This window comes from Bos grunniens, chromosome 2 (assembly GCF_055505025.1).
Source record: "Bos grunniens cultivar Pamir isolate PY7600 chromosome 2, Bosgru_T2T1.0, whole genome shotgun sequence".
NCBI lineage: Eukaryota > Metazoa > Chordata > Mammalia > Artiodactyla > Bovidae > Bos > Bos grunniens.
The window spans coordinates 30,254,161-30,271,596 of NC_141166.1; the positions used below are offsets into that span (position 1 = coordinate 30,254,161).

General features: G+C 37.4%; 1 protein-coding gene across 1 annotated transcript in view; it reads right to left on the reverse strand.

The window, feature by feature from the left end:
* CNOT9 (CCR4-NOT transcription complex subunit 9) overlaps positions 1–17,436 on the reverse strand; it is a 32,401-nt gene that overhangs the window by 4,855 nt on the left and 10,110 nt on the right. Inside the window, exons 2-5 of the mRNA XM_086340311.1 lie at positions 15,482–15,661; positions 14,182–14,297; positions 11,501–11,610; positions 4,277–4,386 (exon numbers count right to left, since the gene is read on the reverse strand). Coding sequence (XP_086196437.1) covers positions 4,277–4,386; positions 11,501–11,610; positions 14,182–14,297; positions 15,482–15,661 — 516 coding nt within the window. The remainder of the gene's footprint in view (positions 1–4,276; positions 4,387–11,500; positions 11,611–14,181; positions 14,298–15,481; positions 15,662–17,436) is intronic.

The window sequence follows — 17,436 nt, forward strand, 5'->3', positions numbered from 1 at the left end:
CCTATTCTTAAAAGACCGTTAAGAAAATAAGATTTTTAAGCCTCCCTTCAAAAACTTCCAACAGTAATAAAGAATACACTCAATTTAAGCTTGATTTAAGCTCATTAACTCTTACACAGATGGGGTTAAAAAAGTTTTAATTCAAGTCAAATGATTATTATAATGATTCTCTTCCTTAGCTGATCATCAGAATCAACTGTGGGAATTATTTGCTTTATTTTACTATTTTACTGGTGTATAACATTGTGGTCAGCTAAATAATGGCCCCCGAGCATATCCAGGTCATAATCACTAAACCCTGAGGATGCTACTTCATAAGGCAAAAGGTACTTTGCAGATGTGATTGTTAAGAATCTTGGGGGGATTAACCATCTTGGATGATCCAGGTGGGCCTTAGGTCATTATCACAAGGGTTCTTATAAAAGGGAAGTGGAGGGAGATGTGACCATAGAGAAAGTGATATGACAGAGGCACAGATTTGAACATGCTACACTGCTGGCTGTCAAGATGGAAGAGGGAGGAATAGCCAAGATGTGCAATTCTAAAAGCCGAAAAAGGCAATTCACCTGCCAATGCAGGAGACACGGGCTTTATCCTTGATCTGGGAAGATCCCACATTTCTCAGAGCAACTGGGCCCATGTACAACTACTGAGCCTGTGCTCTGAAGCCCAGGAGCCTCAACTATGGAAGCCTAAGCCCTAGAGTCCATGCTCTGCAAAGAGAGAAACCACTGCAACGAGAAGCCTGCACACTAAAAAGGAGTCCCCACTCGCTGCAATTAGAGAAAGCCCGTGTGTAGCAACAAAGACCCAGCACAGCAAAAAATAAACAAACAAAATCATATTTTATATATATATATATATATATATATATATATAGAAAGAAAGAAAGCTGAAAAAAAGCAAGGGAAGAGATTCACTCCTAGAGTCTCCAGAGGCAATGCCATCCTTACGGGCACCCTGACTTAAGCTGGTTAAACTGAATTTATGGTTTCTGGCTTCCATAAACTGGTAGTGTTTTAAGCCACTGAGCTTGTGACAATCTTTTATGGCACGAATAAGAAAATCAAACAAACATATACACAGTAAAATGTGTTAAGTGTACTAATCTTAAGTGTATTTTGATTTTTACTTATTCCACATCTGTGAACCACAACCAGATTAAAATACAGAACATTAGGAAGTTGGGATTTACATATACACAATACTATAAGCTGACTCATTAGAAAAGACCCTGATGCTGGGAAAGATTGAAGGCAGGAGGAAAAGGGGACTACAGAGGATGAGATGGTTGGATGGTGTCACCGACTCAACGGACATGAGTTTGAGCAAGCTGTGGGAGATGGTGAAGGTCAGGGAAGCCTAGTGTGCTGCAGTCCATGGAGTTGCAAAGCGTTAGACACAACTGAGTGACTGAACAACAATAATATAAACAGATAACCAACAAGGACCAATTGTATAGCACAGGGAACTATACTCAGTATCTTGTAATAATCTACAGTGGAAGAGAATATATATCTATATATTCTTTCTCTCTCTATATATATATATAAAGAATATATATTTATGAATCACTTCGCTGTACACCTGAAACTAACACAATATTGTATAAGTCAACTATAAACTATAATAAAAATAAAATAAAAATTTTAAATATAGAACATTTTCAGCACTCCAGAAGATTCCCGTGTACCTTTCCCCAGTCATATCCCTCCCTGAGAGGGAGTTACTATTCTGATTTATCCTCACTGACTGGTTTTGACCACTCTGGACTTTTACATACATGGTCATACAGTATGAACTCATACGTGCCTGGGTTCTTTCATCTGACGTAATATCACCTATGCTGCATATATCAGCAGTTCATTCTTCTTAACTACTGTGTAATTTATTTTGTAATATACTACAGTTCTATCTTTCATGAGCAAAAGTGCCATAAACACTCCTATACATGTTCCGATGCCCATAAGAGCTCATTTTTTGGGTATGTGTGTGTGCCATGTGCCTTGTGGGACTTTAGTTTCTCGACCAGGGATCGAATCTGGGCCCTTGGCAGTGAAGGCATGGAGTCCTAAACGCCAGGGAACTCTGTAGAGCTCATTTTTCTTGGGTATATATGCAGGAGTGGGACTGCTGAGTCACAGGGTAGACTTATGTTTATAGTGGGTACCACCAAACAGCTTTCCAAAATAACATACTATACACTTTTCCAGAGGGATTTAAAAAAAAAAACAAAAAAACACACAAATGTCCATACTTTATCACTCTGGACAACGGTTCAGTAAGTCAGAGATGGAACCTGGACACTGATGTTTTTAAAACACTTGACAGGTGATCATGTCACACAGCCTTGATTGAGAACCTCTGTTTCACCTGATGCCTACTATGACAAGGCCTGAGACTAAGGATTTGTACATGAAAAGTTAACATGACAAGGTCTTTACTTGCATGGACCAAAAGAAGATAGACATGCCAGGAACTGACTACAAATAATGTTATAAGGCAGGATAGGAGAAGCATTCTAGTTGAAGTGTAAAGGTTGATGGGAACTTCTAAACATCAAGGATGAATTAATTTTAGTAATGGGCAAGAAATGAAAATGGAGGGATCGTTAGGATGGGGGCTCGTGGAAGAAATGTCACAAAAGAAGAAAATGAATCTTTGTCTGTCCCAGCCATAAGAAGCCAACTTGAAAAACACCTATTCACAGGCAACTATGAATTTAAAAACAACAGAATACAGTTGTACCCATTCCAATCCTGTCCCAGAAATCCACTGAAATTAACAAAATAAATAAAATTAAGGAAGAAATGAGAAAAGAAAAGCATGAACACAGATCACATGTCACTTATCCTTTGTGTGTTTAGTAGAAAGTTGAAGGCAGAGGTATAAATCCTCCCTAAAACACACACCCTAGACTGGCAGGCTGGGTGGAAAAGTATTCAGAGGCAAAACACTTGACTTAAAAACTGCCAACTTCAGCTCATAACATCTCTCTTTCCATCCATTATTTTTAAACAAACAGCAATCCTGGATAGAAAGACTCCCACAGGGAAACTTTTATAGAGATATAACCCAAGAAACGGTAGCAAGTAATACTTATCTGCATTTTCAAGGAAACTGAAGCGAATATGAACTTTAAAAAAACATTTTTAAAAAGTTAAAAGAAAATACAAAATTCAAAGAAGAGCTGAAACAACAGGAGAAGTGAGAAGCACAGACTAGAGGAAAAAATTGATAAATTAATACAATTTGTATTAATACAAAAATTAACAGAAAATTAATACAAATTAATAAATTAATACAAAATTAAACTGCTACATGTATACATATTTATGGAAAGATTCTACAAAAAAGTAATAATACTGGCTACTACTGAGAAGAACTGAGACGTAAGGTAGAAGACTTACATTTATTTGCTTGTATACCTATTTGTAGTAGCATATGAATTTTTACTTTATTTGTATTGCATATTCACAACAAACAAACTTTAAATCATTACATCTGCTTATATCCAACTCAGCAATACTTACCTAATTAAAAATTAAAGTGAATAGTCAATGTGACCAGATATACTTTAGAAGCAGAGGTTAGATATTGCTAAAAATAGCAACATGGAAAAGTAGCCTTGAGAAAAATCACATTATATGAAATTAAAGATAGAAAGTAATTAGAGGGTAAGAAGAGACACATGAAAAATAGACAATACAGCATAACTGATGTTGCTTAAGCAAGAGGCCAAAACAAAGAGGAAACTATAAAAATTAACAACAAAAAAGACACAATGAGTAGGCTCTTTCAGAAAAAAATCTGACAAGGAAAATATCAGGCTGACTCAAGATTTCACTACAACATTCAGTACCAGAAGACAACATGGCTATGATAATGGAGTTCTGAGAGGGAAGACAGAGGTGAGAATTCTATAACCAGTTACATTATCATCCATGGTTAAAATACAAAGCAGGTAGAAGCTCAAGTGTATATATATATATACATACTTGATTATGTATAAAGAATGTCTGGAAAAATATACCTGTGGAGTCAGAAGGGGGTTCAGATAAAAGGGAGAAATTTATTATTTAACTTAATATATTCTTCTGATGGTTCTAGGTTCTTAAATCATCATTATATAACAATTTTTATTCAAAAGAGAAAAAAACATTCACGAAAGTTTCAAAAACTTTCATTTTTGAAGGGAGGCAGAAAAAGATAACTCAACCATGAAGAAGTAGTCCAACAGTCAACACAACATAGAATCTAAGATAAAAACACACACCGTTTTAGAAAGTTCACTTCCAGATTCCATAATTCGCAAACACAAAGGGATAATTTCTGTTGTCAATAGAAAGTTGATTACTTCCTGCTCATCTGTTTTCACCAGAGCCCCTAAAGAAAATATGGACAAACGAAATTACTTCAGAGTCAGGGTTTCCAACTAAAATTGTTCATCCGTCTAGTTGTGGAACTTAGTAACATACAACACAAACTGTAGTTTTTATGTCAGAGAATCAGATTCAAACCCTGGCTTTAAAAAAAAAAAAAAAGGAGCAAGAAAAGCACAGGTTGACTGTTGACACTAAAAGATCAGGTACAAAGTCCGGTCCATCACATAGTTAGCATCAGTTTAGCTACTTAAGTAATTATTCTATCACTTTGGTAGACAATCACACAATAATATCACCATCTCTTCTCCATGTACTTTAGGTAAGAGAGAATTCTTGTTGTCATTGTTGTTCTAGTTTCCTAATCATGTTGGACTCTGCGACCCCGTGGACCACAGCCCACCAGGCTCCTCTGTCCATGTGATTTCCCAGGCAAGAATACTGAAGTGGGTTGCCACTTCCTTCTCCAGGGGATCTTCCTGATCCAGGGATCATATCTGCATCTCCTGCATTGGCAGGTGGATTCTGTGCCCCTGAGCCACCAGGGCAAAGTAGTGAAGTATTAGTCGCTCAGTCATGTCCAACCCTTTGTGACCCCGTGGACTGTATAGCCTGCCAGGCTCCTCTGTCCACGGAGTTCTTCAGGCAAGAAAACTGGAGTGGGTTGTTATTCCTTTCTCTGGGGGATCTTTCCACCCCAGGGATAGAACCCAGGTCTCCTGCATTGCAGGCAGATTCTTTACGGTCTGAGCCACCAGGGAAGCCCTGGTGAGAGTTCTGTATCAGTATTAAAGCATACTCTCAGGTACAAAGAAACAATGCCCTCTGAATCCTACTCACAATAGGTATAAATGACTTCCTGGTTATTTAATTGCCCCTATTTCCCCCAAAAGCAAAACACTGTAGGGCATACCTAAACAAGAAACACATACCTAGATTCTAATTCTGGTTCCACCGAAGTTTGATAAAGTTACCTTCACTTTGCAAGCCTCTGCTATTTTAATAAATAAGAGCTGCTGCTGCTGCTGCTAAGTCGCTTCAGTCGTGTCCAACTCTGTGCGACCCCATAGACGGCAGCCCACCAGGCTTCCCCGTCCCTGGGATTCTCCAGGCAAGAACACTGGAGTGGGTTGCCATTTCCTTCTCCAATGCATGAAAGTGAAAAGTGAAAGTGAAGTCGCTCAGTCGTTCCCGACTCTTAGTGACCCCATGGACTGCAGCCTACCAGGCTTCTCTGTCCGTGGATTTTCCAGGCAAGAGTATTGGAGTGGGGTGCCATTGCTTTCTCCGAAATAAGAGTTAGACAAATAATTTCCAAAATTATCCCAATTCTACTACTCTGCTGGTTTCGAAACTTACACCATTGACCAGATGACAGACACAGTTCAATGATATCCTCTTCATTCTGTATACAGGGAGTCAAAGTCCCATTAAACAAATGACTGTTCCCTGAGTGGTCCAATGCTTCGCTAGCTTTTATATCAAAGGCCTTAGTTAACTCGACCTGTAATAACCATAGTCAGTTACTTCAGAAGAGACTGGTATCATTTACTTTAACCAGAACTGGCAATCTACAAATACTACATCTTTAAACAGCACAAACCATAACTAACTAACATGGCCTACAACAGATGTCAAATTACTATCTCATTTAGACTTTTTACATGGGGGTCTAAAATCCATCTTGAATTAATTTTTATAGAGTACAAGATATGGGTCATGGTTCATTGCTTTACATATGAATATCCAATTGTTCTACCACCATTTATTGAAAAGACTATCCTTTCTTCACTAAATTCTCTTTGTGCCTTTGTCAAAAATCCAATTGACCTTATTTGTGTGGGTTTATTTCTGTACACTCCACTCTGCTCTGTAAGTCCTTATTTTCTCCAACACCACAATATCTTGACTTTTGTAGTTTCCCAGTAGATCTGGAAATTAGGTAGACTATATCTTCCAAGTTTATATCCTTCTTTTTAAAAAATGGATATTCTAGTTCATTTGCCTTTTCAGATACAATCTTAGGATCACCAAGGGCTTCTCTTCTGGCTCAGCTGAAAAGAATCTGCCTGTAATGCGGGAGACCTGGGTTTGATCCCTGGGTTGGAAAAATCCCCTGGAGAAGGGAAAGGCTACCCACTCCAGTATTCAGCCTGGAGAATTCCATGGCTCACATAAGAGTCGGACACGACTGAGAGACTTTCACTAGGATCACCAATTTCTATTAAAAACTTCTACTAGAATTTTGTTAGAATTGCTCTAAAACTATACATCATTTGGGGGCAGAATGACATCGTAATATTGAATCACTGATATACCAACTGATAAACATGGTTTATCTCTACATTTATTTAGGTTTTCTTTGATTTATTTTATCATTGCTTTATAGTTTGTAACTACAGACTTTGCACATATTTTGTAAAATTTACACCGAAGTTTTTCAAATATTTTGGTAAAATTTCAATTTCTATTTAGCTCAAGCATACCAAAATATGACTTTTATGTACTAACTCTATCCTACAACCTTATTAAGTTCACCAGTACTAGTAGCTTTTTTCTGTAGATTCTTCAACACAGGTTGTCTATGAATAGACAATCTTATTCTTGCTTCTTTTAAAAAAATTTTAACTTAAAGTTTTCATTATGAAAGTATTGCTGGCTTCATCAAGAGTTGAGAAGCCCCCTCTGCACGTTCTGGAAAAGTCTTAAACATTTTTTCTTTTTAAGTGCACTTTAGCAGACTGTATTTTTCAAAGAATCTGTCATTTCACCTAGGTGGTGAAATTTATGGACAAAGTTATTAGCAGTATTATCTTACTTTCCTTTTGTCTGAGGAGTCTTACACAATTTCCCCTTCCATTTATCACATTTGCCAATTGGTGTCCTTTTTTTTCCTCGTCTGTCTGGTTAGAGGTTTATTAATTTCATCGTTTTTTTCAACAAAAAATTGGGGATGGATGAAATGGGTGAAGGTGGTCAGAAGGTACAAACTTTCAGTTGCAGGGTAAGTAAGATCCAGAGATATAATGTATAGCATGGTGACTACAGTAACAACACTGTAGTGTATGTCTGAAGGCTAAGAGAAATCTTCAGTTCATTTCAGTTCAGTTCAGTCGCTCAGTCGCGTCCGACTCTTTGCGACCCCATGAATCGCAGCACGCCAGGCCTCCCTGTCCATCACCAACTCCTGGAGTTCACCCAGACCCACGTCCATCAAGTCAGTGATGCCATCCAGCCATCTCATCCTCTATCGTCCCCTTCTCCTCCTGCCCCCAATCCCTCCCAGCATCAGAGTCTTTTCCAATGAGTCAACTCTTCGCATGAGGTGGCCAAAGTACTGGAGTTTCAGCTTTAGCATCATTCCTTCCAAAGAAATCCCAGGGCTGATCTCCTTCAGAATGGACTGGTTGGATCTCCTTGCAGTCCAAGGGACTCTCAAGAGTCTTCTCCAACACCACAGTTCAAAAGCATCAATTCTTCGGCGCTCAGCCTTCTTCACAGTCCAACTCTCATATCCATACATGACCACAGGAAAAACCATAGCCTTGACTAGATGGACCTTTGTTGGCAAAGTAATGTCTCTGTTTTTGAATATGCTATCTAGGTTGGTCATAACTTTCCTTCCAAGGAGTAAGCGTCTTTTAATTTCATGGCTGCAGTCACCATCTGCAGTGATTTTGGAGCCCAGAAGAATAAAGTCTGACACTGTTTCCACTGTTTCCCCATCTATTTCCCATGAAGTGATGGGACCAGATGCCATGACTTCGCTTTCTGAATGTTGAGCTTTAAGCCAACTTTTTCACTCTCCTCTTTCACTTTCATCAAGAGGCTTTTGAGTTCCTCTTCACTTTCTGCCATAAGGGTGGTGTCATCTGCATATCTGAGGTTACTGAGATTTCTCCCGGCAATCTTGATTCCAGCTTGTGTTTCTTCCAGTCCAGCGTTTCTCATGATGTACTCTGCATATAAGTTAAATAAACAGGGTGACAATATACAGCCTTGACGTACTCCTTTTCCTATCTGGAACCAGTCTGTTGTTCCATGTCCAGTTCTAACTGTTGCTTCCTGACCTGCATAGAGGTTTCTCAAGAGGCAGGTCAGGTGGTCTGGTATTCCCATCTCTTGAAGAATTTTCCACAGCTTATTGTGATCCACACTGTCAAAGGCTTTGGCATAGTCAATAAAGCAGAAATAGATGTTTTTCTGGAACTCTCTTGCTTTTTCCATGATCCAGCGGATGTTGGCAATTTGATCTCTGGTTCCTCTGCCTTTTCTAAAACCAGCTTGAACATCAGGAAGTTCACGGTTTACGTATTGCTGAAGCCTGGCTTGGAGAATTTCGAGCATTATTATACTAGCATGTGAGATGAATGCAATTGTGTAGTAGTTTGAGCATTCTTTGGCATTGCCTTTCTTTGGGACTGAAATGAAAACTGACCTTTTCCAGTCCTGTGGCCACTGCTGAGTTTTCCAAATTTGCTGGCATATTGAGTGCAGCACTTTCACAGCATCATCTTTCAGGATTTGGAATAGCTCAACTGGAATTCCATCACCTCCACTAGCTTTGTTTGTAGTGATGCTTTCTAAGGCCCACTTGACTTCACATTCCAGGATGTCTGACTCTAGGTCAGTGATCACATCATCGTGATTATCTGGGTCGTGAAGATCTTTTTTGTACAGTTCTTCTGTGTATTCTTGCCACCTCTTCTTAATATCTTCTGCTTCTGTTAGGTCCATACCATTTCTGCCCTTTATCGAGCCCATCTTTGCATGAAATGTCCCCTTGGTATCTCTAATGTTTTTGAAGAGATCCCTAGTCTTTCCCATTCTGTTGTTTTCCTCTACTTCTTTGCATTGATCATTGAGGAAGGCTTTCTTATCTCTTCTTGCTATTCTTTGGAACTCTGCATTCAGATGCTTATATCTTTCCTTTTCTCCTTTGCTTTTTGCTTCTCTTCTTTTCACAGCTATTTGTAAGGCCTCCCCAGACAGCCATTTTGCTTTTTTGCATTTCTTTTCCATGGAGATGGTCTTGATCCCTGTCTCCTGTACAATGTCACAAACCTCATTCCATAGTTCATCAGGCACTCTATCTATCGGATCTAGGCCCTTAAATCTATTTTTCACTTCCACTGTATAATCATAAGGGATTTGATTTAGGTCATACCTGAATGGTCTAGTGGTTTTCCCTACTTTCTTCAATTTCAGTCTGAATTTGGCAATAAGGAGTTCATGATCTGAGCCACAGTCAGCTCCTGGTCTTGTTTTTGCTGACTGTATAGAGCTTCTCCATCTTTGGCTGCAAAGAATATAATCAATCTGATTTCGGTGTTGACCATCTGGTGATGTCCTTGTACAGAGTCTTGTGTTGTTGGAAAAGGGTGTTTGCTATGACCAGTGCATTTTCTTGGCAAAACTCTGTTAGTCTTTGCCCTGCTTCATTCCGTATTCCAAGTTCTTATCACAAGGGGAAAAAAAGTGTAACTATGTAATGACGGATGTTAACCAAACTTACTGTAGTGGTCACTTTGCAATATATACATATACCAAATCATCATATTGTATACCAAAAACTAATACAGTGTTTTTGTCATGTCTCAGTAAAAAAACACCTGCTATTGGTTTCACTGATGTCATCTATTGATTTTCTGTTCCCATTTTTATTGATAGCTAGTCTTTATTATTTCCTTCCTTTTGTTTGCTCTGGTTAAATTTGCTCCTTTTTCTAATTTTTAAAGAAAAGCTTAGCTCACTGATTGAAGACCTCTTTCTTTCTAGTATAAGCATTTAATGATACAAATTTTCCTCTAAGCTCTGCTTAAATCTGGATCCTACAAATTTTGATATGTTATATTTTTATTTTTACTCAGTTTCAGGTATTCTCTAATTTATGCTATTTATCACTTCATTTATATTCAAACTCATCTGATAAGCCTTGAACTGTAGGAAAGAGTCTAGGCACAAACATTCACCTTCTGCTTGTTCTTTCAAATGACTTGGGAGAAACTGAGTTTCTAAAAATATATGCAAGGGTAGACAACTACCTTAATACCATCCAACTATTTTTTTCCACACCTCCCCACTATCAGCCTTTATCCTAACATAAATGCAGCATCCAACCATAGCAGTAGGATGATCTGAATTAGAATAATGAACATAAATGTTTCCTTTGGCTAGAATCATGCTGATGTTTCAAAGCCTACATGAGAAGTTTTTATATCTTAAAAGCAGAAAAGAATATACTGGGAAAAAAGTTTCTAATTAGAGGACTTCTTAGGAGAAGATGTAAAAAACCATAACATTCATAACAGATACTCCTTAAAAGTAGAATAAAATGTTTTTGAGAAATACCAAACTTTCAAATTATACCTCCTGATTCATGGTTTACAATCATAAGGATGAAAGACAGGTTCAATATAAAAATAATAATTTAACAAAACAAAGCTTCTATAATTGATGTTCTTATTACTTGGTTATTATGTCAAGCAAAAACTATGAGAAAAAGACACTGAAAAAAGGAAGGGCAATTTAAGAAAGAAATTTTCTTGACTGTATTTACATTTCACAAATTTACCGATTTTACTATCTAGGAGTCTGAGATGTGAAATAGCTAATATATAATTTGCTTGAGTAAAAACTATTTTAGATACATGTCTAATAATAAATGCATATGAAAACATTAACTTGAACATGCAAAAATTCAACAAGGTAAAATAGAAGGTAAATCCCTGGAATTAGGGGAGAACAGTCTAGAAGTGAGAAAGATGAAAAATCAAATGAAAATAACAAACTAAAACTCTTATTCCTGTAACAATTTTCTTTGTTGATTAATGCTCTTTTATGTTACTTTTCCTACAATTAATAAACATTTCTACATATACACTGAATTTAATCCCAAATGTTGGGCCTCATAGCCTTACACTCAGAATGGTACTTGATAAGAACAACCATGTTCCTGATATTCATTAGTAAAAACTGTTTTATTAGACTCAACCCCAAAGACAAAAATAAACAATAGGTAAACAAAAGCTATAAAAGACCAGACAAAACACCTAAGCCAGGACCACTATTATGAATGATGATGATTCCAGGCTTGCAGAATGATCCTAATAACTTACCAATAACTCCAAGACTGGTTAGCCGAAGATACTCAAAGGGTCGTGTTTTGCTGACAGTGTGCAAAAAGGGGTACAAAAAAAGTGGGATGTGTGCTGCAAGAAATGCCGACCTGAAAGAAGAGAAGAATTGCATTCTGAGCTTAGAGCTAATTTCTAAGGATTCTGAACATTCAAATTCCCAGGTAGTTAATTTTGTAAGGCCTTTAACATTGCTTGACCGAGAAATCTCTAGGGAAGACCATTACTGGTCTTTAATTTAGCCCAGTGGTTCTCAGCTGGGGTAATTTTGACCCCCTGGGTCATGTGGCAGTATCTGGAGATATTTTTAGTCGTCACAGCTGAAGTGACTGACATCCACTGGGCAGAGGCTGGGATGCTGATAAAAAATTTTACAGTGCACAGGACAGTCCCGTTTTCCCCCTCCTCCTACCACAAAGACAATCCAGCCCAAAATGTCAACAGTGTCAAGGCTGAAAAACCCTAGCCTAGGCCAATGGTTAAAAGAACACCAAATTTCCCCTGAAACCAGTACCAAGTACTTAAAAACTGATAACATACCCAATTGCAAATTTTAAAAATAGGTCATAAAATGTACTTAAGTGCACAAGAGATTCTCCTATATGTCTCCTCTCACCTCATTTATGAGTGAATAACAATAATATTCACAGGTACAAGCTGACAAAACCTTAGAAACCAAGACAACAAAATAAAGCAGCCACTATCAAGGTTTTATCTGTTACACTTAAATACACTTCTTTGTTAGAGCTCTCAGATAAACCAAGTATCCTAGAAACACTTATATCTGCAGCTGGACTGCAAGGAGATCCAACCAGTCCATTCTGAAGGAGATCAGCCCTGGGATTTCTTTGGAGGGAATGATGCTGAAGCTCAAACTCCAGTACTTTGGCCACCTCATGCGAAGAGTTGATTCACTGGAAAAGACTCTGATGCTGGGAGGGATTGGGGGCAGGAGGAGAAGGGGACGACAGAGGATGAGATGGCTGGATGGCATCACTGACTCGATGGACATGAGTCTGAGTGAACTCCGGGAGTTGGTGATGGACAGGGAGGCCTGGCGTGCTGCGATTCACAGGGTTGCGAAGAGTCGGACACGACTGAGCGACTGAACTGAACTGAGTATGTTCAGCAACTAATATGGAATCAGTCTATTACTTTATATAATTTATAACTGTTACACCTTACAGGAGAGTTAATACTCCAAAATTTTAACCAAATACTCTTGTATTTTTCTTAAGTACTTAAAAGTAATTTTCTTAGCAAAGTTTCTAATGTTCCAAAAGGTCAGTGCTAATCCAGCACTCAGATTTTATAAGGAAAACCTGACAAAGAAAGGAAAAGCTTTAATAAGATGACTATTAAGCACCTTAAGACCATAAAAGCCACAGAGCAGATTTCTGAACAGAATCTCCCCTTTCTTAACTTGTCATATATAGCAGCAAGGCAAAAATTTCTCAACTTGTGTATCAATTCTCATTTATGACAGAGGTTGACTAGAATCCTGTGTTCAAAAAGGTTCTGAAGCCAAATCTGGCTTACTATGTGAGAAAAAGTGCTGAGTACAGACACTGAATTCCTACTAAGTACCACGCACTGTGCCTCATGCATGGCACAGTGATGCCTACCATGGATTCAGGAGCAAGTAGTAGCTGTATACTTGACTTCCTGAGAGGTGATCACCACTCCTTTAAAGTTACTTACTAACAACAGGCAAAAAGTAAATGAGACAATGGAATATTATTCAGCCTTAAAAAGGAAGGAAATTCTGACATATTCAACAGTACTGATGAACCTTGAGGACATTATGTTAAGTGAAATAAACCAGTCACAAAAAGGCAAATACTATATGACTCCATTTATAATGAGGTATTCAGAATAGTCAAAATCATAGAAAGGAGGACAGTGGTTGCCAGGAGCTAGGGGACAGGGGGATGGGAAGTTAATGTTTAATGGGTATAGAGTTTCAGTTTTACAGGATGAAGAGAACTACAGAAATGGATGCTGGGACAGTGGCACATTATTAACGAATTTAAAACTACTGAACTGAACACTTAAAATCGGGACTTCCCTAGTGGTCCAGTGGTTAAGAATCTGCCTTGCAATGCAGGGGATGTGGGTTTGATTCCTGGTTGGGGAAGTAAGATACCACATGCTGCAGGACAATTGGGCTCATGTGCCACAACCATTGAGCCTATATGCCACAACTAGAGAGAAGCCTGCAAGCCACAATGAAAATCTTGCATGTTGCAACTAAACCCAACACAGCCAAAAATAGATGAATAAATAAAAATAAAATGGTTCAAATGATATATTTTATGTTATTTATATTTTACCACAATTTAAAAAATCAATTGTAAAAGAACATGTTACTATGGTTGATTCATGTTGATGTTAGGCAGAAACCAACACAAACTGTAAAGCAATTATCCTTCAAGTAAAAAAAAAAAAAACACATAACATGTTAAACAATACCATATTGCCACTACACCAAAATTTGGTGAAATTAGAAACCAGAAATTCTTCAGGAAAAAAAAAAGTAGGAATCCTAAAGAACCATACCAACACAGGTGCACCCTCCTGCAAGCCCCTCCTCTCATCATTCAGAAGTTTTAGGACCACATTCAATACAAACCTCTACCCACACATCCATCCAAAGTATTTACCTGGTTTCTGGGTGTGACGCCACACACTGCAGTAATGCTAGAGCATTGCAAACTCTGTTAGACTGGTGTGCTGTCAAGGTGGGTGGGTTGATAGATGGATAAATATTTACAATTTCCTAAAAAATGGAAATCAACACCATATGAGCACGGAATAACTTTAATTCCCATGGTATGAAAGCCAACAATTTTAATTCTGTATACCCAATAAAAACAGAACCATCAAAGAGGGGGCAGAAATAAACAATATTCCTTTCATCACAAATATACCTGACTGAGACTATTTGAAACATATTATCCCTAGGAAGACTTCTAAGGAGGCAACTGTGGTTACCCATACTTTTCCCTATATTCTGTATCATCTGTGGAGGCTTTCACTTGAGGGACTCCCCTTCCCCCATCTTTGTCAACACCCTATTTAGGTTGTAGTGATGAGACAGTTAGCCAGAAAATGTCAGTAAATCAACCACTTTAACTCATAAAGTTTCTGTTTGGTCATGCAGCAAGTGCAAAAAGGGGGAGATAAGAAAGTGCGTATATGTGTGGGGATATGTACAAACAGCAGAGAACATACGTATTCTCTGTCAAAAGGTGATGATTTGCTGAACACAATTCCATTTATCTTAACTGTAAAATTTTTACACATAAGAAAGACTAGTTTCCTGGGTATATGCAGTATACATAGAATATGAATTTACTCAACAGATTTTAAAAATTAATCTAATTATTAGGAATGTGGACAATATTTTAGAAGATGATCACATCTTGGTTCTTAGGACTACATCATATCAATTTATTCCCCGGAAATGACTGTTCTAGTCAGAATCAAATATTAGTTATTTATTCTTTAATGTACAAGAATACCCACCTTTACTCCTATGGCTGTTATATCTTTACTCTAGCATTTTCTTTACCCAGAATATACCTTTCAGTTCTTATACCTCTCTCCCCACCACCATCCTCAGTCCACCTGGTCATACAGTATTATTTTACAGTACTCCTAAAGCTGTGTTTCTCAAAGTGCAGTTCTTACATCACCTACATAAAAATCATCTGGGAGCAGGAGCTGCTTGTTAAAAATACAGATTTTTCATTTTAGACTAAATAAATCAAATCTCCTGGGTAGAATCCAAGAATTTCATTTTAATGAGTATCTTAGATTTTTCTAAAACAAGATTCTTACAAATGTTAACGCTTAAAAAAAAAAAACTTACCAAAGTTTTCAAAATCATTTGTACAAAGGCAGAGAGATACATTTGCGATAATTAGGAATGAAATGCAACTCATGGATATATACACCCACCTGTAAAAGTGCTGCAATAGTACCAAATGAATGCCACAGCATGGGTGCAAGGTCAGGAACAGATTCTCGCTTCTTACTTAATTCCAGTAAAGCATTTTCCCTCGTCTCAGGACTGGATAGCTCGTTGATCCACTGATAGATCTTTTCTCTATCCACCTGAGCCAGTGCAGTAGGCACAGGCTTCAAGTGAAAATAAGAAAAGTAAAAGTAAACATGTGAGTTTCATTAGCATCAAACCAAGTCTAACTCTGCTGTATCCTTTAGAGGGAATATATTTTTTGTAAATAACAGGGCATCTTTTCTAGAAACATATATTTGATGTAAACTAATTCAATAAAACACACACTCCTTAATAATACCATATTTAGACATTTACCCTACAGGTATACTTGGGTTGTACTGAAGACGTATCAGAATGTTTACTGTTGTACTATTTTAAAAGCAGAAAACTTGAAATCTATAAACATCTATCAAAAAAGAACTGGTTAAATATGTATGGGTACATCTTTATTTGGAATACTACATAGCCCTTTAAAAAAGTTATCTCTATACTGTGCGGATACTAAATAAGAAGCAAAAAAAACAGAGTGTAAAATAGCTTACATGCTTTCATTAACACACACATGTATTCTTATATATTTACATACAACATTTCTAGAAGGACACATAAAAAACTGCTAACAGTAGTTACCTTTAAGGTTAGAATCTATATGGGAGACTTATTTTTATTGTACACAATAAAATCTTATTTTTCTTATTGTACACAATAAAATCTTTTACATACAGTTTAAATTTTTTTAACCATGTGACTATCATGGTGTTTGAAAAAAAAAGTCACCCCCCTACTGCTCTTCATTCCCCAGTAACTCCAGCATCCCCCTCCATTAAGGAGAAAACTTACATAATTTGGAAAAGCTCCCTCCTCTAATGATTCTTATACAGACTGTACCTCCATCCCTTGGAGATTTACTCACTTCTTACTCATGTATAAACTATATAAAGAATCTTTCATTACTGTGCTATAAAGAATCTCAATATTCCAATAAAAATTTGAGCACTTCTATAATTCTTCACATTTTCAAACAGGCTTGGTTAAGTTCCTTAATTATTCTTACCTGGAAAGTAAGATGAAAGACTAGAAAAATGATTACCATTGCTACTTTAGGCTCTGAAGTCCTAACAAATTCATAGCTATTTCTATCCCTAGCCCAATATTGTTTCACTTCATTCCCTGCACCCCGCAACCATGAGGATTAACAGAGTAGGTAGATAGAAAAGAGATCTACACTTGTAGATTAGACTACGAATGCTCAGAGGAATCAACTTGCTCAGTTCACCCAAGTACAAAGTTGCATATTCTCATCTTTCTTGAACCATATTACACAGCTTCTTACAGTATTTATTTGTTCCCATAACACCTTAGTGTGATAGAATAATGATAGACCCATCCCACATGATATAAAGATGAGGAACACAAAGCACAACTGTCTTCGCTGAAAAACAGAATGAAGTCTAAGGTGGACTTTGAGGAGTACTCACATTTACTCTACTCAAGCTGAACGATCACCTTCTACAATTAGAAGCTCGATTAGAAGCTTTCAGCTTAATGTTTATCATTTCTCTTGTGTGCTAGAGTGAACCACAAAGTGTTCTGCTAAATGGACTATATACCGTGCAACTTAAGTCCTCCTTAAGTGTCTCAGAGTAATCTGCTAAAAGCTGTTTTGTAATTCCCATCAGTGATGCTCAAGAAAACATGAGGTTCCTAAATGATGTAGAATAGGGTAGTTTTCTGATCCCCATTCCCAATAGCAATAACAGTATGTTCCATGCATCTGCCTTTTCTATGCTGCCACAGATAGGCCTTCAACTTTAAAAATTATTTTTGGAAATGTAATTCCACCAGAAGATAGGGTATATTTATTTAGAGTATTACATCACCTTAAAAGCTCAGT